Raw genomic sequence first — 27,083 nt, 5'->3', positions numbered from 1 at the left:
AAAAATTTCATCCTATAAAAGTATACTCAGCTAACTATCACAGAGGAGAGAAAAGTACATTTATTTTAAGAAAGTGAGAAAGTTTACAACTCATGATTGAAACTGGGAGGAAACTGTTAGATAAAAGTAAGAATAAAGAGCAAAAAAATAGCATGCAGGTAGACAAAACCACAGGCTTCCCGTGTGGCTCAGCTGGTAAAGAATCTGCCTGCAATGCAGGAGACCTGGGTTCGATCCCCGGGTTGGGAAGATCCCCTGGAGAAGGCAAAGGCTACCCACTCCAGTATTCTGGCATGGAGACTCCATGGACTATACAGTCCATGGGGTCACAAAGAGCTGAGTAAGCGACTTTCATTTTCACTTTTCAGACAAAACCACAGGAATATTGACTCCATAAGACAATAATGTCTAGAAATTTGGAGGTAAAAAAATAATAGGAATTTGGAGGTACAATAATAGTAAGATATAAGGCTAGAAGATGCAAGAGCACATGGGAGTTCTTCTAAGGACCTAATACAGTTTGGAAAAAAACAGAGATAATTAGTAACTTTAGACTTTGTTCCATCAGGGAAGCATTTTTTCCCCAGGTAACAAACACTAGTAGAAAAGAAAAGGAGTTATAAAAGTCAGATTAATATGGGAATACCAGACCACCTTACCTGCCTCCTGAGAAATCTGTATGCAGGTCAGGAAGCAACAGTTAGAACTGGACATTGAACAACAGACTGGTTCCAAATTGGGAAAGGAGCGAATCAAGGCTGCATATTGTCACCCTGCTTATTTAACTTATATGCAGAGTATCTCATGTAAAATGCTGGGCTGAATGAAGCACAAGCTAGAATCAAGATTGCTGGGAGAAATATCAATAACCTCAGATATGCAGATAACACCACCCTTATAGCAGAAAGCAAAGAGGAACTCAAGAGCCTCTTTATGAAAGTGAGAGAGGAAAGTGAAAAAGCTGGCTTAAAACTCAACATTCAGAAAATGAAGATCATAGGATACAGTTCCATCACTCATGGCAAATAGATAGGGAAACAATGGAAACAGTTAAGAGACTTCATTTTTTTGGACTCCAAAATAACTGCAGATGGTGACTGCAGCCATAAAATTAAAAGACGCTTGCTCCTTGGAAGAAAAGCTATGACACACCTAGACAGCGTATTAAAAAGCAGAGACACTTTGCTAACAAAGGTCCATCTATGGTTTTTCCAGTAGTCATGTATGGATGTTAGAGTTGGAACCATTAAGAAAAGAAAGCTTAGTGCTGAAGAACTGATGCTTTTGAACTGTGGTGTTGGAGAAGACTCTTGAGAGTCCCTTGGACTGCAAGGAGATCCAACCAGTCAATCTCAAAGGAAATCAGTCCTGAATATTCATTGGAAGGACTGATGCTAAAGCTGAAACTCCAATACTTTGGCCACTTGATGCAAAGAACTGTCTCACTGGAAAAGACCCTGATGCTGGGAAAGATTGAAGGCTGGAGGAGAAGGGGACAACAGAGGATGAGGTGGTTGGACTGCATCATCAATTTGATGGACATGAGTTTGAGCAAGCTTTAGGAGTTGGTGATGGACAGGGAAGCCTGGGCATGCTGCAGTCTATAGGGCTGCAAAGAGTTGGACATGACTGAGCGACTGAGCTGAATAAAAAGAAAAAGAAAAACAAATCCAATAAAAAGTGAGAAAGGAGGAAAAAACAGAAAAAAAGAAGAGAGAGAGTATAAAATAAAATAATTTCAAATACATCATAATAAAGACTTTTGATTTCTGATTGAGGATGTAGAGAGTCAGAAAGAACACTGGTTTTCAATTAAAAAAAATAAGGGCAGCCAAACTCTAAGTTCATGACTACTGTTGAACACACTGAGAGGTCACAGGACAACTAACCAGTCCCAAATCTAAGAAGGCACATGGCAGATGCTGCTAGAAGCCATTAAGAATAATTCAGCTAGAATAAATATCAAACTGGTGGAGCATAAGTATGGGCTGGTTAGAAAGCGTGGAGCCTGTGGGGACAAAACAGTTCACAAACTCTTGTACATTTTCCTTCAACAGAACAGACAGAAAAGACGGATGAGAGTCTTGAGAAAGAGATCTCCACAGTACAGGCCTCAGGGAGGGGGAAAGGGCACTAATCCTTGCTTATCTCCTCTAGGGAACCAAAGGTTAATTTGCTTGGAGCAGGACAACAAACACTGCTGTCCCTTGGGCACTGGGAAAACAAGTGCATCTGGGGAAGGGGCTGGACTATAGCTTGGGAATAGGGTTCCTGATGGTTCAGATGGTAAAGAATCTGCCTGCAATGTAGGAGACCTGGGTTTGATCCCTGGGTTGGGACAATCCCCTGGAGAAGGGCATAACAACCCACTCCAGTATTCTTGCCTAAAGAATTTCATGGACAGAGGAGCCTGGTAGGCTACAGTTCACGGGGTTGCAAAGAGTCAGACACGACTGAGCGACTAACACACAAAGGACTCGAGCACTGAGGCCAGATGCCCCAGATACAGGAACACACTAACGCAGCGAAAGACTGTGGCTTTCTCAGAACAACAGGGCAGGCGTTTTCCCTGCTCTTCCAGTTTCTTGTGGAACAAAAGTAACAGTGGGACACTGCTGGGGACTGACAACTCCTCAAGTGCTGTGCAAAGGGAAGACCTAAAGATAGTGAGAAAACCCTCTGGCAAACCAGCCCCTAACCTAAAAATAAGACATTGCTAGAGGAATTTGAAGCCTGTGGTGCAATGAGGGTAACCACAGAAACAACAAACCTCAAACCTGCCCAACTCCTGACTGTATTAACTCAAACCCCCCACATTAAAGGCCCAGTAGAAGGAAAGATGTACCCATTTCCAGGCATACAAACCATTTACTTTAGTCTACTCTCCTACACAAGACGCACATCTAGTTTAAAAAAAAAAGATTACAAAGCATAGGAAAAGGTAAAAAACCAAACACTTCCAAGAGATAAAGCAATCAACAGAACCAGCCTCATATATGACACAGATATTGAAGTTTTCTGACAAGGAATTTAAATTAAGGGCTCTATGGGAAAGGAGAAAGATATGCAACATCAGATAGGTAATACCAGCAAAGAAATGAAAACTGTAAGAATTAAAAGGAAATACTAGAAGTAAAAAGCATAGTAACAGACGTAAAGAATGCCTTCAATGGCTCATCAGACAACTCACAAAGTGGAGGAAAGAATCAATGAACTTAGTGATAAATCAAGAGAAATAGGTCAGTCAACAGAAACTGAAATACAATGAGGAAAAATAATGGGAAGGCAAAGAATAACCAAGAATTGCTGGACAACATCAACAATTTAATGTAAGTATGACTGGAATTCCTGAAGAAGAGAGTGTGGGATAAGTATGTGATGAAATGATGACTAAGAAATTTCCAAATTTCATGGCAGTCACAAATTCACAGGTCCCAGAAACTCAAGGAAAAAACAAGCAAAAGTCACATCAAGTCAAATTGTATTTCTCTAGGAAATTGTCCACTTCATCTAAAGATTCGAATTTCAAATGTATCGCTTAAACATGCCCACAAAACAAAAAGACAAGACTGTTTAAAGGAATGAATTCCAGGGACTTCCCTGGTGGTTCAGTGGTCTTTGCTTCCACTGCAGGGGGCAGGGGTTCCATTCCCTGGTAGGGGAACTAAGATCCCAACTGCCCCATGACCAAAAAAAAAAAAAAAGAGTTAAAAGAAAAGGAATGAATTCCAGCAAATATTTAAGTAACAGGTAATTTCAATCTTACAAAAAACTTCTGAGAATAGAAAAAGTTAAATACAACCCAATTCATTTATCAAGCTTACTATAACCTTGGTGCCAAAACCAGATAAAAGTCTCCCCACAAAAGAAAATTATAGTACAATCTAATTCAGGTACAAAAAAATCTAAATTATGAAAAACCTGATTCCTGCAATGGGAATATGTTGTGTATGTTTCTGTGTCTGCCCTCTATATCACAAACTTGTATTTTGATAACTGTATCTCAATATAACTGGTTTTCTTCACGACCCTATATATTTTATTTTATGCATTAAAAAATATTATTTTGAAAAGAGGTTCATAAGTTTCAGGCTCCCAAAGGGGTGCATGGCACACAAAACAGATAAGAACCCCTGTACTAAAGAAACTCCTACTGGAGATATACACAAGGAAACATGCAAGAATGTTCAGGGCAGCAATGTCTGTAATAGCAAATGTCAGTACAAGGAGGAAAGTGGCTCCATAAACTAAGGTATACTTACCAGGCGCACTTTTCTAAGAGTCATTAAAATGAAGGAACTGGAGCTACATGTATCAGCAAGGACCTATTTCTTAATCTGGATGCTGGATACATGGGTGTTTAATGCAATATTCTTTAGATAACCAACACACCACACTATTTTTATTTATTTTTCTCACTTTGCAATGAGAAAGCATCATGGATCATCACCAGTACATGCCCTGACGTTTAGGAACCAAATACATTAGTCAGGAATAGTGCAAAATACAAATTCCTTAGGAAGGTTTTCTCCTTTCCAAATTTCTTCTAGGTTTTCCAAACCACCTAGTTGGAATTAATTGTCCTGTCCTATTCTCCATAGCAATTTGTATTTAATTCCCTAATTACAAATTTCTGAATTATATAGTGCTTCCAGTTTTATTGATAAATTAGAGATACCAAGGGAACATTTCATGCAAAGATGAGCTCAATAAAGGACAGAAATGGTATGGACCTAACAGAAGATATTTCAAAGATATTAATATATTAAGAAGATATTAAGAAGAGGTGGCAAGAATACACGGAAGAACTGTACAAAAAAGATCTTCACGACCCAGATAATCATGATGGTGTGATCACTCACACTCACCTAGAGCCAGACATCCTGGAATGTGAACTCAAGTGGGCCTTAGAAAGCATCACTACAAACAAAGCTAGTGGAGGTGATGGAATTCCAGTTGAGCTATTTCAAATCCTGAAAAATGATACTGTGAAAGTGCTGCACTCAATATGCCAGCACATTTGGAAAACTCAGCAGTGGCCAGAGGACTGGAAAAGGTCAGTTTTCATTCCAATTCCAAAGAAAGGCAATGCCAAAGAATGTTCAAACTACCACACAGTTGCACTCATCTCACACGTTAGTAAAGTAATGCTCAAAATTCTGCAAGCCAGGCTTCAGCAATACGTGAACCGTGAACTTCCAGATGTTCAAGCTGGCTGAAAAGCAGAGGAACCAGAGATCAAACTGCCAACATCCAGTGGATCATCGAAAAAGCAAGAGAGTTCCAGAAAAACATCTATTTCTGCTTTACTGACTATGCCAAAGCCTTTGACTGTGTGGATCACAATAAACTGTGGAAAATTCTGAAAGAGATGGGAACACCAAACCACCTGATCTGCCTCTTGAGAAACCTGTATGCAGGTCAGGAAGTAACAGTTAGAACTGGACATGGAACAACAGACTGGTTCCAAATAGGAAAAGGAGTACATCAAGGCTGTATATTGTCACCCTGCTTATTTAACTTCTATGCAGAGTACATCATGAGAAATGCTGGGCTGGAGGAAGCACAAGCTGGAATCAAGATTGCCGGGAGAAATATCAATAACCTCAGATATGCAGATGACACCACCCTTATGGCAGAAAGCGAAGAACTAAAGAGCCTCTTGATGAAAGTGAAAGAGGAGAGTGAAAAAGTTGGCTTAAAGCTCAACATTCAGAAAATGAAGATCATGGCATCCAATCCCATCACTTCATGGCAGATAGATGGGGAAAAGTGGAAACAGTGGCTGACTTTATTTTTTTGGGCTCCAAAATCACTGCAGATGGTGACTGCAGCCATGAAATTAAAAGACACTTACTCCTTAGAAGGAAAGTTATGGCCAACCTAGATAGCATATTAAAAAGCAGAGACATTACTTTGTCAACAGAGGTCCATCTAGTCAAGGCTATGGTTTTTCCCATGGTCATGTATAGATGTGAAAGTTGGACTATGAAGAAAGCTGAGCACCGAAGAATTGATGCTTCTGAACTGTGGTGTTGGAGAAGACTCTTGAGAGTCCCTTGGACTACAAGGAGATCCAATCAGTCCATTCTGAAGGAGATCAGTCCTGGGTGTTCATTGGAAGGATTGATGTTGAAGCTGAAAGTCCAATACTTTGGTCACCTGATGCAAAGAGCTGACTCATTTGAAAAGACCCTGATGCTGGGAAAGATTGAAGGCAGGAGGAGAAGGCGACGACAGAGGATGAGAAGGTTGGATGGCATCACCAACTCAATGGACATGGGTCTGGGTGGACTCTGGCAGTTGGTGATGGAACGGGAGGCCTGACGCGCTGCGATTCATAGGGTCGCAAAGAGTCAGACATGACTGAGCAACTGAAGTGAACATACAGCATTGTATAAGTCTAAGGTGTACAGCATAACTTGATTTACATATATTGTGAAATGATTACCACAGTAAATTTAGTTAACATTCATCTTATGTAGCGAATTTAAATACAGTTTGTACATGACTGATTTCTCAAGTATAAGATCTTTGATGGATACACACTGCTTTGTATTTATAAGTTCACAAAACTACATTTGTTGAGTTTGACTCATTTACCTATAGTCACTCTGAAATAAATCCTGAACACTGGCTAAAAAGTTGTGGTTGCATATTTAGTATTTATATTGAGATAAAATCTGATCATAAGAATAAAACTGCCCATCATAAAGCCAGATTTCTACTTTTTATAATCTTACTGTTATTTTTAACTACAATGAAAAACACATGAAATAACTCTGTGAACAATGTAAAATAAGATATATTTCTTCTAAAGGATTTACATATCTGGGTTATCACATTCAAGTTGGGATGATGATTTTACATTTAAGTGTATAGAATGATACATGAGTTAACTATGCCCCCTACTGACTGAAAAAGTATTCTGAAAACCAAATAACATTACAGAGAATAGATGTACCACATAAAAACCAAATATCCCAAATGTACTTTTATAATGCAAATGGGTGTCATAAAAAGGACTTTGTAGGTTTTAAGTCAAGAATATTTGAGATAGTATTTATTAGAGAAACAGGGGACATGAGAAGTATAACTTTGGAACTGACTGCTCAGAGTCACCACATTACACAATTTTAGGAAGCATCCTTCACATTACATTCTGTATCAGTGGTTGTCAAGCAGGGGCAATTTGGCCTCCCTGGGGACATTTGACATCTGTGTGGAGATGTTTTCAGCCATCATAGGGAGGTGGGGGTGTGGTGCTTCTGAATAGAGAGTAGAGGGATGTGGTAGTAGTTAGAGGCCAGAGATGCTGCTAAACGTGCTACAATGCATAGGCCAGTCTCACAATAAAAAATTATCTGGCCCCAAATGTTAAGTTGTGTTAAGAAATTTTGCTCGACCTGAATATTCCCTTTCAGGTTGTGCAATAAGGAAACAAAGTCAAATAGAGTTTTATGACTTGCTTCAACTTTGCTGAAAGAGTGAAAGAAGACACTAAATCTCTGCCATCAAGGAATATGGGTTTTGGGACTTTCCTAGTGGTTCAGTGGTCAAAACTGCCCCTGCACTTTCAGTGCAGGGGGCACAGGTTCAAACCCTGGTTGGGAAACTAAGATCCTGCATCCACATAGCATGGCCAAAAATATATATATATATATATAGTATTACGTTTTAGTCCTTTTCATTTGGGATAGAAAATTGTAGATGAGGCAGTTTCGTATGTCCACCTTTTAGCTCTACTCTAAGAATGATACAATTTGTACATAAACTTTTGATGGGTTAACAATAGTTTTTAAAGTTATTAGCCTACCTGTGTTTCCATTTCCATCATCCTCTGTTTTATTTCTTTTATTTCTGCTTGTGTTTCAGCTTCTCTAAGTCGGATGGTCATCAGTTCATCTTGTAACTCAATCATGGCATTTTTCTTATGTGGGTCTTTCCATCTCCCAGTAGTACGAGCTAAGTGGCGCTAAAATTTAAAAAAAAAATTATATTGCAACAAATATTCCCAGTACTAAAATAAAAGCCAAATTAACTGAGCACTTATTTCAGGCCCAGTACTGTATAACCTACTTTATATGTGTCATTTTATTTAATTTCCAGAAAATCTTAAAAGTTAAACGCTATTATTTTCACTGTACAGAAAAGAAAATGGAAATTGTGATTAAGTAACTCCAGAAAGGTCCCACAGCCAGTAAGTGGCAGATTTGGGATATAAACTCAGATACAGTTCAAATATGTTTTTATTCTGTAGATTAATTATTGTAAAAAATATAATTTTAATCCTCATTTTTCCCTGAGAGATTTTTACATTATTTTTTAATGAAATCCCAGGAAAAGGGGGAAACGGAACCATTCATGAATTAGGGAAACAATAGCAGAAATTAAGAACAGTGTTCTCAAAAAATTCTTTCATTTGTTTTTAATTAATTTCCAGTTTATTGCTGTCTGATATTTCTTAAAAAAAAAAAAAAAAGCCATGGCAATGTAAAGAACTTTGCTAGATATATTCCCCACCCCAATTCATACCAAGATCACTTTCTGAAATAATATGTAGTTTTTTTCCTTTCTGTTTTCCCTTCTGTCTTATGGATTCTATTTTTCTTTTTTTTTGCTACTTATCAGTAGTTTCCCTCATATGGGAATAAATTTGTGGCATATAACCAACTAAATGTCTATTTTATTTTGTGATAAAACCATTTTCAAAAGAAGTTACAAATTCATAAATTTATGTTGATGCCACACACCATTCTGATGCTTCATAATGACCAATGAATTTAACAACAGAAGAAATAAGTATAATATAAAAAAATTTTCTCTTAGTTCTTTAGAAAAAGTTAACTTAAATCACAATGGTATAATAAGACAACAAAAATATGACTTGGTCTCTATTTTACATTTTGCTTAATTCTAAAAATCAAAGAGAAAAAAAGCTTAAAAGTACTTTCAATTTCTAAATGCTCTCAGTTTTGTACCTAACAGAGTCTTTCTCACTTTAAACTCAAACCCTAGTGTTGGTCATTAACTACTTCAAATTTACACAAAATGGATATTCAGGTTTTACATTTTTTTAAAAAAAAGCACACAAAATATACTCATATACCTGCCAGTGTTCCTCCAAATCCTTGACTTGTTGTCTAAGCTCTTTCAAACCCATAATAGCTTCTGCTTCTCTCAGTTTCACAGCAATGAGTTCTTCCTGAAGTCTTGCAATGTTATTCTCATCAGGAAAGGAGTTGTTTCTCTAAAGCAATAGAGAATTGGGGATTTTTTTTTAATTTAAAGAATAAAATACAGCATATACAACAATACAGCAAAATAACAAGAGCTATTTTATCTCATATGTAATTGTGCTTAATTTGATACAATCTTATTGAGATATAATCCACAAACTATGAAACTTATTAGTCAGCCGTTTTTAAGAGTATTCACAGGGTTATGCAACCATCATCACAAACTAATTTCAGTACATTTTAATCACCCCCAAGAAACCCTATGCCCATTTGCAGTTACTCTATGTTTTCTACACCCCCAGGCCCTGACAATCACTAATGTATGTCTCTATGATCTTGCCTATTTTGAATATTTCATACAAATGCAATCATACAATTTATGGCCTTTTATGACTAGCTTCTTTCACTCAGCATGTTTTCAAATTTCATTTTTTTAAAATTGCCAAATAATAACTTCAATGTACAGATATACCACATTTTATTTATACATTCATCAGTTGATGGAAATATAAGTTGTTTTCACTTTGAGGTTACTATGAGTAACACTGCTATGGGCATTTATGTAAAAGTTTTTGTGTAGATGTATGTTTTTAACTCTCCTGAGTATATGTGAAAGAGCAGAAATGCTAGATCAGATGGTAATTCTACATTTAATTTTTAAGAAACTGGCAAACTTTTCAAAAGCAGCTGCATGTTTTACATTCCCACCAGGAAGGAACTGTCTTTAATTTTAAGGACACTGAAAGTCTAATTCTGTTTTAATAAAATACTAATCAGAATTATGGAGCAACAAGATTAAAAATGTTTTTCAACATGGCAATAAACATACTAACCTCTGATTAGGACTTCAAACAAAGCATGAACATCATTTATATTTTAAGGATTTATGGAAGAGAGCAGTTCAAATTTTGTTTTATTTTTTCAACACACCACTTTGGAAAAGGAGTGTAAAATATTTGTACATTAGTCACTACTGTGACTAATCAATACTCAAGAAATTAGTTCTAAAGTAATCTAAGTATTTCCTTTAAGGGTACAAGATGGGTCCTGAAAGACCCATCTTAGGATATAGGGTTGCCATATTAAACTGCTGTCAGGAATGACCAAAGAATTCTAAATTAGGCTCTAATAAAAGTTCCTTGAGTAAACTAAGTTCCAAGTCTACAAAATTTTCTATCTCTGAAATATTTCATTAACATGTTAGCCCACAGAGGTGGCTGAATAAAGTTATTCTTGCCAACTACACATTTTTTGTGATGGATTTTAAATATTTTCTCAACTGAAATCCAGAAATTTACTGTATATGTATTTTAAGAATAACTATATTGCATGAAGAAATTAACCATCAGAGATCAGATCAGTCGCTCAGTCGTGTCTGACTCCTTGCCACCCATGAATCGCAGCACGCCAGGCCTCCCTGTCCATCACCAACTCCCGGAGTTCACTCAGACTCACGTCCATTGAGTCAGTGATGCCATCCAGCCATCTCATCCTCTGTTGTCCCCTTCTCCTCTTGCCCCCAGTCCCTCCCAGCATCAGAGTCTTTTCCAATGAGTCAACTCTTCGCATGAGGTGGCCAAAGTACTGGAGTTTCAGCTTTAGCATCATTCCTTCCAAACAAATCCCAGGGCTGATCTCCTTCAGAATGGACTGGTTGGATCTCCTTGCAGTCCAAGGGACTCTCAAGAGTCTTCTCCAACACCACAGTTCAAAAGCATCAATTCTTCGGTGCTCAGCCTTCTTCACAGTCCAACTCTCACATCCATACATGACCACAGGAAAAACCATAGCCTTGACTAGACGAAACTTTGTTGGCAAAGTAATGTCTCTACTTTTGAATATGCTATCTAGGTTGGTCATAACTTTCCTTCCAAGGAGTAAGCATCTTTTAATTTCATGGCTGTAGTCACCATCTGTAGTGATTTTGGAACCCCCAAAAATAAAGTCTGACACTGTTTCCACATCTATTTGCCATGAAGTGATGGGACCGGATGCCATGATCTTCATTTTCTGAATGTTGAGCTTTAAGCCAACTTTTTCACTCTCCACTTTCACTTTCATCAAAAGGCTTTTGAGTTCCTCTTCACTTTCTGCCATAAGGGTGGTGTCATCTGCATATCTGAGGTTATTGATATTTCTCCCGGCAATCTTGATTCCAGCTTGTGTTTCTTCCAGGCCAGCGTTTCTCATGATGTACTCTGCAGAGAAGTTAAATAAACAGAATGACAATATACAGCCTTGACAAACTCCTTTTCCTATTTGGAGCCAGTCTGTTGTTCCATGCCTAGTTCTAACTGTTGCTTCCTGACCTGCATACAGATTTCTCAAGAGGCAGATCAGGTGGTCTGGTATTCCCATCTCTTTCAGAATTTTCCACAGTTTATTGTGATCCACACAATCAAAGGCTTTGGCATAGTCAATAAAGCAGAAATAGATGTTTTTCTGGAACTCTCTTGCTTTTTCCATGATCCAGCAGATGTTGGCAATTTGATCTCTGGCTCCTCTGCCTTTTCTAAAACCAGCTTGAACATCAGGAAGTTCACGGTTCACGTATTGCTGAAGCCTGGCTTGGAGAATTTTGAGCATTACTTTACCAGCATGTGAGATGAGTGCAATTGTGCAGTAGTTTGAGCATTCTTTGGCATTGCCTTTCTTTGGAATTGGAATGAAAACTGACCTTTTCCAGTCCTGTGGCCACTGCTGAGTTTTCCAAATGTGCTGGCATATTGAGTGCAGCACTTTCACAGCATCATCTTTCAGGATTTGGAATAGCTCAACTGGAATTCCATCACCTCCACTAGCTTTGTTTGTAGTGATGCTTTCTAAGGCCCACTTGACTTCACATTCCAGGATGTCTGGCTCTAGGTCAGTGATCACACCATCGTGATTATCTGGGTCATGAAGATCTTTTTTGTACAGTTCTGTGTATTCTTTCCATCTCTTCTTAATATCTTCTGCTTCTGTTAGGTCCATACCATTTCTGTCCTTTATCGAGCCCATCTTTGCATGAAACGTTCCTTTGGTATCTCTGATTTTCTTGAAGAGATCCCTAGTCTTTCCCATTCTGTTGTTTTCCTCTATTTCTTTGCACTGATCGCTGAAGAAGGCTTTCTTATCTCTTCTTGCTATTCTTTGGAACTCTGCATTCAGATGTTTATATCTTTCCTTTTCTCCTTTGCTTTTCGCTTCTCTTCTTTTCACAGCTATTTGTAAGGCCTCCCCAGATTAACCATAGGATGCATGAATACCAACAAAGCTACTTTAAAAATCTATTTTTAAATTGGACCCAAGAACATTTCCTTCTTCCAAATATTCAAAACAGAAAGATCCAGATTCTTAACTAAATCAAGGAGCCCAGAATACTCCCCATTAGGCATTTTTTATTTTTTTCTGGCTTTTTTCTCAACAAATAGGAGAAAAAGTTTTCCAAAGATAATATAAAAATAGCAGGTAGATTTCTAGCACAATTATTCAACTATTAACTGTAGTTATACCCTGTTCTATTTCATTAAGAAACAGTTAAGAATTTGAGGCTCTTCCATGTCCATTGTTTATGAGATTCTCAATCAATGGCTAGATACTACCTAAGGGTAAAAGAAACAAATGCAACACAGAACCCAAATCATTTATGATTTTATAGATGAGAAAACAGAGATTCAGAATTTGTGATTTGGAACACAGACTCTCAAGTCTGAGGTTATAAGAAACCTAAAAGTGTTTTTATTTCCACTACTCATCTGTACTTTAATAACCTTCAAAAGAGGTAAGTTAACTTCTGTAAGTACATCTCCAGCTAAAATCTTCCTATATAAACTGTGATGGTTTTCTGTAGCTTAGAAAGCTGTAACAGTTATACTCAGATGAAAATTTCCCTGAAATGCTTACGTATTTATTTAACTAGTCTATTTATACACTGTTGCAGATAAAACTATTATAATATTTGAAAACAATGGTTAATTTCTTTCTTTAAACAAATTTACTTTTACAAGAAAAACAAGACACAAAGCTGTGGTACATATACACAATGGAGTATTACTCAGCCATTAAAAAGAATACATTTGAATCAGTTCTAATGAGGTGGATGAAACTGGAGCCTATTATACAGAGTGAAGTAAGCCAGAAAGAAAAACACCAATACAGTATACTAACGCATATATATGGAATTTAGAAAGATGGTAACAATAACCCTGTATACAAGACAGCAAAACAGACACTGATGTATAGAACAGTCTTTTGGACTCTGTGGGAGAGGGAGAGGGTGGGGAGATTTGGGAGAATGGCATTGAAACATGTATAATATCATATATGAAACAAGTTGCCAGTCCAGGTTCAATGCACGATACTAGATGCTTGGGGCTGGTGCACTGGGACAACCCAGAGGGATGGTATGGGGAGGGAGGAGGGAGGAGGGTTCAGGATGGGGAACATATGTATACCTGTGGCGGATTCATTTTGATATATGGCAAAACCAATACAATATTGTAAAGTTAAAAATTAAAATAAAAATTTAAAAAAAAAAAGAATATTTGTGTATTTTGTGCTGAGGATGCAAATTTCACAGTGGATTTTTTTAAATTTACCTTGAATTGGGAGAAAAGCAAGTGATATATTTATATACTGTTGGGATAAAAATGGTAATATTCATTTTTAAAAGAACTACGAATGTGGTCTACACTGACCCAAAAGTATTCCATACATTAATTTAACAAATATATGGCAAATTTTTCATAGCTAAATCTAATTCTTCTAGAAGGAAATTGCTGCCTTCTGTTTAATTACATTAACTGAAATGTGCTTAAGAGGAATGTTTTCAGCATATTTTATATACTAAAAACAAAAAGGGTTAGTATTCGGTCAATGGCCAAGATGTAATATTACTACGTTGTAGACTTTTATAGTTCATATTATCCCAATTGCCCCAGGATTTTAAGGAAATGGTAACCCACTCCAGTATTCTTGCCTAGAGAATCCTGTGGACAGAGGAGCTTGGGAGGCTGCCATCTATGGGGTCACACAGAGTCGGACACGACTGAAGCGACTTAGCAGCAGCAGCAGCAGTCTGAGAGATACTGTGTCAGCTATAGTTGGGTGACTCTAAAGGCTGTTAAATACTACTTATCTTGACAACAGTTAATCTCTATTCCTTAAGTTTCTTTTCTCCAATAATTAAATATCATTCATATCAAAATTATCCCGGTTGTTTCCCTCTAAAAGGACTTTAATCTCTATTTTTACCCAAAATATGGGGCTTTGACTAGTATGGTAACAATAAAAATTAAATAGGCATCATGTAGTTTTTCCTTTCCTCTCTTATAACCATGTAAGATTTTTAATGTGCAAAAAACCATGCCAAATTTCACCACTCAATAAGCACTTAAATTATCTATCATATGTCCCCTCTAGTTTGGGAATGACAGCCTTCATGTTGTTCTTACCTTTTCTATATCCAGAACTTTATCCTGCATTTCCTTCAGTGCACACTGAGACTCAGCTTCACTCAGTCGGGCTTGGACCAATTCCTTCTCCAGCTGTAGCACAAAATCTTCATTGTAGTTGGAACTGCATTTATGCTACAAGTTATAGACATACACTGAAATTTTTCAGAAGTTTGAACATGTATATATATTAAAAATAAGTGCAATCACACAATACAGCTATTGAGGGTAACCAGATTGTAAAAGTTCCATCCACCTAGTATTTCCAGCTTATCTCCTTTCCAGAAAATAAAAAATTCCAGGTTTGATATCTATAATGATGATCACATTATCAGGTGTTTATAATTGAATCCAATTCATAGAAGATAAATATCTTCTTTTATCTGTCCATTCATCCAGATGCTAAGAATCTGTTCCAGCTCTATAGACCTGAACTGAACAACACCGTAACCACCAGTCATATATGGTTACTGAGCACTTGAAATGCGGCTAGTCAAATTAACAAAGGTTGTAAGTATAAAATACAAACTGGATTTTGAAGGCTTAATGTGAAATAAAAAGGCAAAATATCTCATTAATTTTAATACTGATTGTATGTTGAAATAATATTTCAAATGTACTGAGTTAAAATACTGATTTAATCAAATAAAAATTATTATTTATTAATTTCATTGCTAGTTATTCCTTTTATTATGGCACTTTAAAAGGCATATGTGGCTCACATTATATTGATATTAGACAGCACTGATATAGACTACAGAAGTTCAAATTTACTGAAAATTCTATTTTAACCTAATAGGAATAAAAATAAGACATCTATAATAATGTAAACCATCCTAAATCCCAAAAGAACAAAAATGTATTTGCTGTTAAAAATGTACTGATCTCTTTAAATATATTCATGAAAATGATTGTTAGAAGCAACGATGCTGCATAAAGAAATTAACCATGAAAGGATGAACTCTTCCATCTCCTTTCCTACTTTACACCAATGTAGCTATTTAAGAAACCCCCTTTCAAACTAGTTTGTACACAAAAATGTTCTAAAAAGGAAAAAGACATCTAATTTACCACTCTAAAAGACTTCCTAAAATAAACTATCGCTTCACATTTAATTCACGTAGTAATTACTACGTGATTTAAAAAATAGTGACAACTCAAAATTCCAAAATAAGGGTCACAGAGAATAATCTCCTACTGAACTAACATAAGTAAAGAATGGGTCTTTTTACTCTAATATATTAGGAACAAAACAAATAACAAATTAAAACTATTTAAAAACTATTAAATACTTAATTAAAATATACAGTACTCCTTTGCCCATTACTCAAAAAGTTAAGTTTTAAAAATGCACAGTTCACCTACTGGTCAAATGAGAACTTTTAAACTAAGTTTTATTTCTCCCAGTAACTTTCTGATACTATTAAAACAATATTTCAATATAAGAAACAGATCTGCAATAGGTATATCACCTTAGCAAATACTTACCTTACCAAACAGAAAAATGACAGTTTTAGAATGGCTGCATCCAAAATGCAGGTGTCATGATTTTTGTTTAATTAGATCACAGTTATTTTATGAGTAATAATAGAATCTTTTGCCTTTAATCTAAAGCTCTGACAACAGTAATCCAGGCTTACTTGTTAAGACTTTATTAGGAGGGCCCAAGGAACACATCAAACCCAAATGGCCAATATGAGAATGGAACCACTGATCTGGTGTAAACCAACCCATCCAACCAAGTGTTAAAAAAAAAAAAAAAAAAAAAAAAAAAAAGACTAGTAATATTGGGAACAAATTTTTAGCAATAAAATTTACAAAACTTCTAATCATCCTCTGTTGTTCAAGGGATTCTTTCTACAGTGTACATGTTATTTCTCTTCTCTCCAGTTGTTCCTTAATCCACTACAAACTAATTTTAGCCTTCATCCCTTGATGAAACTACTCTAATCACTAACAGTATTAATATCCAATAACAACATAAAAACTCAATGAAAAGCCCCTCTGTTCAGCTCTTAGCTTCACCAGATAGTCTATGGAATTTAAAACAACTGACCACTCATTAAAAATTTCTCCTCCCCCAGATTCCAAAGTGTTACTCTTTCATGGTTTTACCTCATATCTTCTCTGTCTGCTCTGTCAGTTCTACTACTTCATTATAGATATGTCTATGTGCTTATGTGTATATATATGTGTGTATCAATCAGTAGGCCTCAGAGTTTCTATATTCTGTGTTTTCTCTCAATCTTTCTGTTAATTTTCTTATTTTGTAGATTCCTCCTATGTGATTTCATCCATTGTCTAATACAGTCCATACAAAGACATTATCAGATACAATGTGTATCAGATTTTTACTCTATTTAATTCTATATAGACAATGGATGAGATCACCAAGGAAGGACCTGCAAAATAGTTAAAAAAAAAAAAAGCTGGTGGCGGGGGTAGAGAGGGAGAGGAACATACAATAATGGAACTCCAGTGGTCATGTATAGATGTGAGAGTTGGACTGTGAAGAAAGCTGAACGCCAAAGAATTGATGCTTTTGAACTGTGGGGTTGGAGAAGACTCTTGCGAGTCCCTTGGACTGCAAGGAGATCCAACCAGTCCATTCTGAAGGAGATCAGTCCTGGGTATTCTTTGGAAGGAATGATGCTAAAGCTGAAACTCCAGTACTTTGGCCACCTCATGCAAAGAGTTGACTCATTGAAAAAGACTCTGATGCTGGGAGGGACTGGGGGCAAGAGGAGAAGGGGACGACAGAGGATGAGATGGCTGGATGGCATCACCGACTCGATGGACATGAGTCTGAGTGAACTCCGGGAGTTGGTGATGGACAGGGAGGCCTGACATGCTGCAATTCATGGGGTCGCAAAAAGTCGGACACGACTGAGCGACTGAACAGAACTGAAGGACAATAAATATAGATAGAAATCAACAGATATACAGATATATAAAGAGTGATGACTCTCAAGTCCGTATTCTCACCCTGATCTTTCTAATAAACTACAGATTCATATTAACAACTTCCTACTGGTTTTCTTCGTTTGTTTAGCCTCACACTCACCTCACATTCAACCTTTCAAAACTGGACTCCTTATCTTTTCCTCCTTATATGCTAAGGATCCCATCATCTAACAACCATCCAAGTAAAAACTTCCCCTATTATTAAACTCAACCCATACCAAATCAGTCACCACATCTTAGTTTTTCTTCCAGCTACCTCTTGAATTTGTCTGCTCCTTTCCACCTTCACAGTCATTGTTTTTATTTATGCTCTCATCTTTCTTTGAACTACTGCAATAGTCTTACATATATGACCATCTAACTATTAATTACAGTTCGTAGTGGGTATTATTTAATATAGGCATACCTCATTTTATTGCTCCTCACTTTATTGCACTTTGAAAACTGGTTTTTTTAAAAACAAATTGAAGGTCTGTGGCAACCCTACTTCAAACCAAGTTTATTGGCGCTGTTTTTTTTTTTTAATTTAATTTTATTTTTTAACTTTACAATATTGTATTGGTTTTGCCATATATTGAAATGAATCCGCCACAGGTATACATGTGTTCCCCATCCTGATGGCGCTGTTTTTTACAACAACATTTGCTCACTTCAAGTCACTGTGTCATATTTTGGTAGTTCTCACAATATTTCAAACTTTTTCATTATTATTAGTTTTGGCTTGTGATCAGTGAGCTCTGCTGTTTCTATCACAGTTGTTTTCAGGTGCCATGAACCACACACCCATTTAAGATGGTAAACTTAACTGATAAACGTTGTGTATATTCTGACAGCTCTACTGACCAGCCAGCCATTCCCCGCATTTCTCTCCTTTTCCTTGCACCTCCTTATTCCCTGAGATACAACACTGTTGAAATCAGGCCATATGATAACCCACAATGGCCTCTAAATGTTCAAGAGAAAGGAAGTACTGCATATCTCTCATTCTAAACTGAAAGCTAGGAATGATCAAGCCTAGTGAGGAAGGCATGTTGAAAGCCAAGATAAGCCAAAAACTAGGGGTCTTGTCCCAAACAGCCAAGTTGTGAATGCAAAGAAAAAGTTCTTGAAGGAAATTAAAAGTGCTACTCCACTGAACACATAAATGGTAAAAATGTGCAAAAGCCTTACTGCTGATAATGGAAATAGTTTTAGTGGCCTGGATAGAAGATCAAACCAGCCACAACACTCCTTGAAGCCAAAGTCTTATCCAGAACAAGGACCTAACTTTCTTCAATTCTATGAAGGCAGAAAGAGGTGAAGAAGCTGCAGAATAAAAGTTTGAAGTTAAAAAGAGACTGATTTATGAGATTTAAAGAAAGAAGCCATCTCCATAAAATAAATATGCAATCTGAAGCAGCAAGTTCTAATGTAGAAACTGCAGCAACTTATCCAGAAGATTTTGGTAAGATCATTAATGAAGGTGATGACATTAAACAATAGATTTTTTATGTAGATGAAACAGCCTCCTATCGGAAGAAGGTGCCACCTAAAGCTTTCATAGCTAGAAGAGAAGTCAATGCTTGGCTTCAAAGTTTCAAAGAACAGGCTGATTTTCTTGTTAGGGGCTAATGTAACTAGAGGCTTGAAGTCAAAGCCAGTGCTCATTTACCATTCTGAAAATCTTAGGACCCTTCAGAATTAAGCTAAATCTACTGTCTATACTCTCTAAAAATCAATGACATAGCCTTGATGATAGCACATTTGCTTATGACATGGCTTACCATTGTAAGCCCCACTGTTGAAACTTAATGCTCAGAAAAAGATTCCTTTCAAAATATTACTGTTCACTGACAGTGCACCTGGTCACCCAAAAAGAAATGTAAAATGAGATTAATGTTGTTTTCATGCCTCCTAACACAATATCCATTCTGCAGCCCAGGGATCAAGGAATAATCCTGACTTTCAAGTCTTATTATTTAAGAAATACATTTTGTAAGGCTATAGCTGTCAAAAAAGAGCCATTCCTCAGATGGATCTGTGAAAAGTAAACTGAAAACCTTCTGGAAAAGATTAACCATTCTAGGTGCTATTAAGAAAATTCATGATTCATGGGGAAAAGTCAAAATATCAACATTAACTGAAGAAGCTGATTCTAACCTTCATGGATGACTTGGAGGTGTTCAAGACCAGTGAAAGAAGTAAGTACAGATGTAACAAAAAGAGCAAGAGAACTAGAGTTACAAGTGGAGCCTAAAGATGTGACTGACTTGCTGCAAACTCATGGTAAAACTTGCACAAGGAGTTCCTTTTCATGGATAAGCAAAGAAAATGCTTTCTTGAGATGGAATCTACTTCTGGTGACAATGCATGTGGATTACTGAAATGACAACAAAGGACTGAGAATATTACACATGCTTACCTAATAAAGCACTGGCAGGGTTTGAGAGTATTGACCCCAACTGGGAAAGAAGTTCTACTGTGGGCAAAATGTTATCAAACAGCATTGCATGATACAGAGAAATTTTTCATGAAAGGAATCAAAATCGCTGTAACAAACTTCACTTTGCCTTTTTAAAAATATAAATTGTCAATCTTCAGCAACCACCACCCTGGTAAGTCAGTAGCCATCAACATCGAGGCAAGACCTTTCACCAACAAAAAGCTTACTCACTGAAGGCTTAGATGATGGTTAGCATTTTTGGCAATAAATATCTTTAATTAATGTGTGTACATTGTTTTTCTTAAGACATAGTGCTACTGCATACTTCACAGGCTACAATACAGTGTAAACCTAACTTTTATATGCACTGAAAAACCAAATAATTTGTGTGACTCACTTTTTGTGATATTTGCTTTATTGCAGTGGCCTGGAACTGCACCCACAATCTGAGGTATACCTGTATTTTATGTTACAGCTTACACTAAATTGTAGTAGAAGCATTTTTACGATATTGCCACCTGGCCCAGGCAGGTGTTTTCTTTTCCTTTTGTACTGAGATTAAAGAAGTTTTAATTCCATGTTTATTAGTACAAACATGTTAATGAAAATTATACAAGCAGTGATACACTTTAAGAGAGTATTCAGAATAAACCTAACTTCACTAAGCCAATTTCATCTCATTATCAATTTTTGTATATAGCAACTAGAACTATTCAATTACATTCATATGCATTATTGAACAAAAAGCTTTTATTGGGATCAGTTCTTAGTACTGATATGGACTCACTGGAGATTCTGCATTTAGTGCTATGACTTGGGGGTTTAGCATTTGTTTGGTTGGAATATGGACCAAAGGGTGGCCCATGGTGAATGAACTGGAAATGCTGGACATGCCTTGGTTCAATGTAAAGAAAGGGAAAACTGGTGACAAAGAAACTGGGGAAGATGTATGGAGACATACCTTTCTGAATATGCTAAAACTGTGAAGATGCTGCTTCCCATGTGAATGCTCGCCAAAAGTTGACCTCAGCAGAGGATTTTTAAAAATCAGTTGAAAGATTCTGCTTTAGGTTCTAAGGAAAGTGTGGTCCAAAATTTCTTGTGGCAAGAGCATTCTCATTCTTCCCTTCTGGGCTGGACAAATCACAAAAGCTGCAGTGTTGCCCTACTTAGATGAAAGGAATATAATAACATCTGCTTCTTCCACTATGCTCTCTGCTCTACGAGGTCAGTTTCAGCTCATCTCTGAAAACTGTAATACTATTTGCTATTAAGCACTAAAAAGTTCTGTTTTATTTTTTGTTTCTTGCTTTTTACTTTTGGAGTCAAATATTTTTCATTGCTTGATAGAGAAAGGGGAAAATGGTGCTCTCAAGTTAGAGAAATAAATGATTTTAAGTCATTAAAAAAAAAAAACTCAATTGAATGGGATGACCCATTCCGTGGATACCAGTCAGCCTCTATCCTCAGAAAGCCCAATAAGCTTATGAACAAAGTAGCTACAGTAGCTGGAACAGAGGTTATACATGGGCTCAACAACACGGATTTCTCCTCGCCAAAGTGATCTGGCTACTGCCACTGCTAAGTGTCCCATCTGCCAGCAACAGAGATCAACACTACACCCCTGATATGACACCATTCCTGGGGGTAATCTACCTACTACCTGGTAGCAGGTTAATCATACTGGACCAGTTCCAAAATGGAAGGGACGTTTTGCTCTTACTGGAATACACACTTACTCTGGATATGGACTTGCTTTCCCAGCATGCAATGCTTCTGTCAAAACTATCATCCATGGAATTACAGAATACCTCTCCACTGTGATGGTATTCTACACAGCACTGCTTCTGATCAAGGAGTGCACATCACAGCAAAATAAGAACAGCAATGGGCCCATGCTCATGGAACTCATCAGTCTTATCAAATTCCCTAATATCAAGCAGCTGGACTGACAGAAGGGTGGAATGACCATTTGAAAACTCATTTCTAGTGCCAGCTAGGTGGCAATACCTTACAAGACTGGGACAAGGTTCTCCAGAAGAATGAATATGCTGTGAGTCACTGTGCAATATAGTGTCATTTTTCCCCCATAATTCACAGATATAGGAATCAAGGGGTGTAAATAGGAGTGACACTATTAGTGCTACAGACTCACCAACAAAATGTTTGCTTTGCAACATTATGTTCTGCTGGTCTAGATTTCTTAGTTCCTGAGGGAGGAATGGTTCCATGAAGAGACAGTAAACTGGAAGTTAAGGCAAACCACTTTGAGTCCTCACACATCTGAATTAGTGAGTAAAAAAAGAGAATTATGGTGTTGGTTTGGCTGACTGATCACTACCGAGTAGTCCACTACACTACAGTGGAGACTTGGAAGAATATATGTGAAACATAGGAGATCCTTTCAAGTGTCTCTTAATATTTTCATGCCTTGTAATTAAGGTAAAAAAAATTACAATAATTCAATACAGGAAGGATTGCTTATGGCCCAGATCCTTCAGGATTCAAGGTTTGGGTCATCCCACCAAGCAAAGAACCATGACCAGCTGAGGTGCTTGTTGAAGGTAAAGGAATACAGAGTGGGTAGTGGAAGAAGGTAGTTACAAATACTACCACATGATGAGTTACATATATAAGGACTGTAACTGCCATGAGTAATTCCTCCCAATTTTGCTATGAATGTTTTCTGTTTTCTTTGAATATGTGTGTTTTCTTTCCTCTCTTGTTCTCTTATCATGCAATATAAGATGCACTGACTTTATATTATAGCATATAAGTATTGTTAATTTTACAGTATATCCTGTAATTAAATTACAAGATATCAAGAAGGGAAAACATTACTCAAGAATTTCACCACCTCTTCTGGGGAAGGCATTAGTACATTTTTGGTTATGCTCAGGACATAACTGTATGAAGTTATGCAGAATTATGACCTTATTGTTTTCTTTACCTGGAGATTAAGTATAGATTAACAAGATGCACATGGGTGCCAAGTTGACAAAGGCTGGACTTGTGATGGTCAATTTTCATCAACTTGACTAGGACATGGGATGCCCAGATTAGACATTATTTCTGGGTGTTTCTGTGAAGGTGTTTTCAGATGACTTAGTAGACTGCCCTCCCAACGTAAGTGGGGACCAGCCAATCTGTTCAGGGCCTTAATAGAACATGTAGCAGAAAAAGGGAGGATTCATTCTGTTCCTGCCAGAGCTTGAGCTAGGACATTAGTCTTCTCCTACCCTTGGACTGGAATTACTTTCATTACTCTGCAGAACTCTAATACAGGGTAAATTTTATAAGATAACATTTATTGATTATAGAGGTTTTATTATTCTTGCTTGGTTTTGGTCCCTTTCAATTGGCTCAGAGTTTCTGCAATTGAATTCTCTTATTTGGTATTTATTTCTACATTTCCAATTTTGCTGTTCAAAATTTTGCAGATCTAAATTTGATCAGGAAAATTATATACTTCTGATATTAAAACTTCACCTGTCAGTTTTAGTCTTTTAAGTTTTGGTTATTAGCCATTTATGCCACTGACCAAACAAGCTGGTAGAATAATGAAATAATGTTAATATTAATCTTAATAATAACTACCACTTATTGAGTACTCATTCTATGCTAAGCATTTTTCCAGAGGACCAACTCACTTAAATCTCAATAATCCTTTATTATATATAGGATAAAAAAAATTGTATTGTATACAGAAGTAATTTGTAAAAGGACAAATAGTGAGTGGCAGAATTGGGATAAAAATGCCACTGTTAAAAGACATTACTGTGCACTGTAAAATACCTGTTTCAATTTTTAAATTTTTTCCATGGGGTGGGGGTGGGGGAGTGTCATTTATAAAACAAGGAGTTTTGTTTCTCTTGTTTTTATGAAGCCTTTTAATTTAACTACCTCCAGTGGAATAAGAGATATCAAGAAAGGCTATGGGTGCCATACAGTCTGAAAAAAAACTGTAGCACACGTGGGCATTTCCAGACGCTTATTAGGAGGGTGTGCCATGACGACAGTGCTATGAAACAAGTGAACACTGGGAACAAAAATTCCGAGTACTTAGAAAACTTTTTAGCATGGATAGTCCACCTCACTTTATAGTTTTCCCAAACAAACAGAAAAAAATAATTAAAAAACAATAAAAAATTGGAAACCAACAACACTGCATTGAAAGTTTTAAAACAAATCAACAAAAATTGGGCTTTTATATATGAGGTTGACTTGAGGTCAGGAAAAGAATGATAAACTTTTAAGTTTAATTAGGTCCCATTTGTTTATTTTTGCTTTTATTTCCAATATTCTGGGAGGTGGGTCATAGAGGATCCTGCTGTGATGTATGTCGGAGAGTGTTTTGCCTATGTTCTCCTCTAGGAGTTTTATAGTTTCTGGTCTTACATTTAGATCTTTAATCCATTTTGAGTTTATTTTTGTGTATGGTGTTAGAAAGTGTTCTAGTTTCATTCTTCTACAAGTGGTTGACCAGTTTTCCCAGCACCACTTGTTAAAGAGATTGTCTTTAATCCATTGTATATTCTTGCCTCCTTTGTCAAAGATAAGGTGTCATGGGGAGGGAGGAGGGAGGAGGGAGGAGGGTTCAGGATGGGGAACACATGTATACCTGTGGCGGATTCATTTTGATATATGGCAAAACCAATACAATATTGTAAAGTTAAAAAATAAAATTAAATTAAAAAAAATAAAGAAAGAATGATAAACTTTTGAGAGAAGAAAGAAATCATCAAGGGGCTTCCCTGGTGGCTCAGTGGTAAAGAATCTGCCTGCCAACGCAGGAGACATAGGTTCTATTCCTGATCCAGGAAGATCTCACATGCCACAGAGCAACTAAGCCCCTCTGCAAGAAGAGAAGTTGCTGCAATGAGAAGCCCACACACTGCAGCTAGAGAGTAACCCCTACTCACCTCAACTAGAGAAAAGACCATGCAGCAACGAAGACCCAGCACAGCCAAAATAAATAAATAAAATTACTTTAAAAAATCATCAAAGCCAAGAGAAGCTCAAAGTGAGGTTTAATAACAACTATCACATTGAGCCCAAGCCCTGATCATTTCCGATGCAGCTGTTTCATTTTAAGATGTTCCTGTTACACTCACTATAAAACAGATTTTTAAAGTTTATGATGGTAACAACAATGATGATAGCAGCTAACATCTACTGAGTGCTCATTATATGTCAGGCATATGCTAAGTGCTTTGTATTCTCACTTAACCTAAGTAACCTAAAAAGACCCAGTAAGGTAAAAAGAAATTGGCAATTCTGTCAGTTGGGAATATGGATTACAGAGCCCATATTTATAACTTGCAAGCCATATAAAGGATGAAATAATACTTTTTAGAGCTTAATATATTGTTTTAATATGTGTAAGTATTAGTCCCTCAGTAATGTCTGACTCTTTGCAACTCCATGGATTGTAGCCTGCGAGGCTCCTCTGTCCATGGAATTCTCCAGGCAAGAATACTGGAGTGAGTAGCTATGTCCTTCTCCAGCGTATCTTCCCGATCCAAGGATTGAACACTGGTCTCCTGTATTGCAGTGAGATTCTTTACTGTCTGAACCACCAGGGAAGAATTTTAATATGTACTATATTAAGAATTAGAGCTTCCCAGGTGGCTCAGTGGTAAAGAATCTGCCTGCCAATGCAGGAGATGCCAGAGAGTCAGGTTCAATTCCCGAGTAAAGAAGATCCCCAGGGGAAGGGTATGTCAATCCACTGGAGTATTCTTATCTGGAGAATACCCACAGACAGAGGTGCCTGGCGGGTTACAGTCCATGGGGTTGCAAAGAGTTGGACACAACTGGGTGACTAAGCACAACACAGCACATGGTACATTCTATTGTTACGGCTAAAGCATCTGAGAAAACTATTATTACATAGGCAAACAGTCCAGAATATGATTCCATGCAAAGAAATATCAGAAGATAAAAAAAAATTTAAATAAAAAGTTGTATCTTGCTCTCCCACCCAGCATATGATCCCAAAAGATGTTTGTAATCCTCCCTACATGCTCCATGTAGTCTTTGTTTAAAAGAAACCCAAACAATATGGATTCCCTATTTAAGATTTGCCACACTAAACTTTTTTGAAAAAATGGTATATAATTTTTTAAATGATTTCCAACATCTGAAAACTTACATACATCCTTTAAGGTGGAAGATCATCTCTGATTATTTTTATACTCAACTGCAAGATACTCTGATGAAAAAAAATGCTAAGAAAACAATTATTTCCATTAAAGTGAGCATTCATTTATTATTTAGGCTGAAAAGAAATGATTACATATGAATGTAAAACGTTTAATCTTAGACTAAGGCCAAAATTATTTTGGAAGAAAACTTCTGTTCAGATTTCTAGGCACACTGACCAACAGTGTAAGAATTTACCAAGCTTAAAAAGTTAGCTTAAAGCTCAACATTCAGAAAACTAAGATCATGGCATCCAGTCCCATCACTTCATGGCAAATAGATGGGGAAACAGTGGAAACAGTGGCTGACTTTATTTTTCTGGGCTCCAAAATCACTGCAGATGGTGTCTGCAGCCATGAAATTAAAAGATGCTTACTCCTTGGAAGGAAAGTTATGACCAACCTAGATAGCATATTCAAAAGTAGAGATGTTACTTTGTTAACAAAGGTCTGTCTAGTCAAGGCTATGGTTTTTCCAGTGGTCATGTATGGATGTGAGTGTTGGACTATAAAGAAAGCTGAGCACCGAAGAATTAATGCTTTTGAACTGTGTTGGAGAAGACTCTTGAGGGTCCCTTGGACTGCAAGGAGATCCAACCAGGCAATCCTGAGGGAGATCGGTCCTGGGTGTTCATTGGAAGGACTGATTTTAAAGCTGAAACTCCAATACTCTGGCCACCTGATGTGAAGAGCTGACTCATTTGAAAAGACCCTGATGCTAGGAAAGATTGAGGGCAGGAGGAGAAGGGGACAACAGAGGATAAGATGGTTAGATGGCATCACCAACTCGATGGACATGGGTTTGGGTGGACTCCAGGAG

General features: G+C 37.0%; 1 protein-coding gene across 13 annotated transcripts in view; it reads right to left on the bottom strand.

The window, feature by feature from the left end:
• EVI5 (ecotropic viral integration site 5) overlaps positions 1 to 27,083 on the bottom strand; it is a 242,191-nt gene that overhangs the window by 79,418 nt on the left and 135,690 nt on the right. For 10 of the 13 annotated variants that reach the window (XM_044944678.1, XM_006061325.3, XM_025288255.2 and 7 more), the window contains 3 exons: positions 14,675 to 14,809; positions 9,110 to 9,250; positions 7,817 to 7,975 (listed from right to left, as the gene is read on the bottom strand). In XM_044944678.1, the coding sequence (XP_044800613.1) occupies positions 7,817 to 7,975; positions 9,110 to 9,250; positions 14,675 to 14,809 (435 nt within the window). The remainder of the gene's footprint in view (positions 1 to 7,816; positions 7,976 to 9,109; positions 9,251 to 14,674; positions 14,810 to 27,083) is intronic. The other 3 variants (XM_025288256.2, XM_025288260.2, XM_025288261.2) reach the window with 1 other exon arrangement.

The sequence above is a fragment of the Bubalus bubalis genome, chromosome 6 (assembly GCF_019923935.1).
Source record: "Bubalus bubalis isolate 160015118507 breed Murrah chromosome 6, NDDB_SH_1, whole genome shotgun sequence".
In the NCBI taxonomy this organism is placed as follows: domain Eukaryota; kingdom Metazoa; phylum Chordata; class Mammalia; order Artiodactyla; family Bovidae; genus Bubalus; species Bubalus bubalis.
The sequence above is the reverse complement of the archived record's forward strand: the minus strand, read 5'-3'. Positions and strand labels throughout refer to the sequence as shown.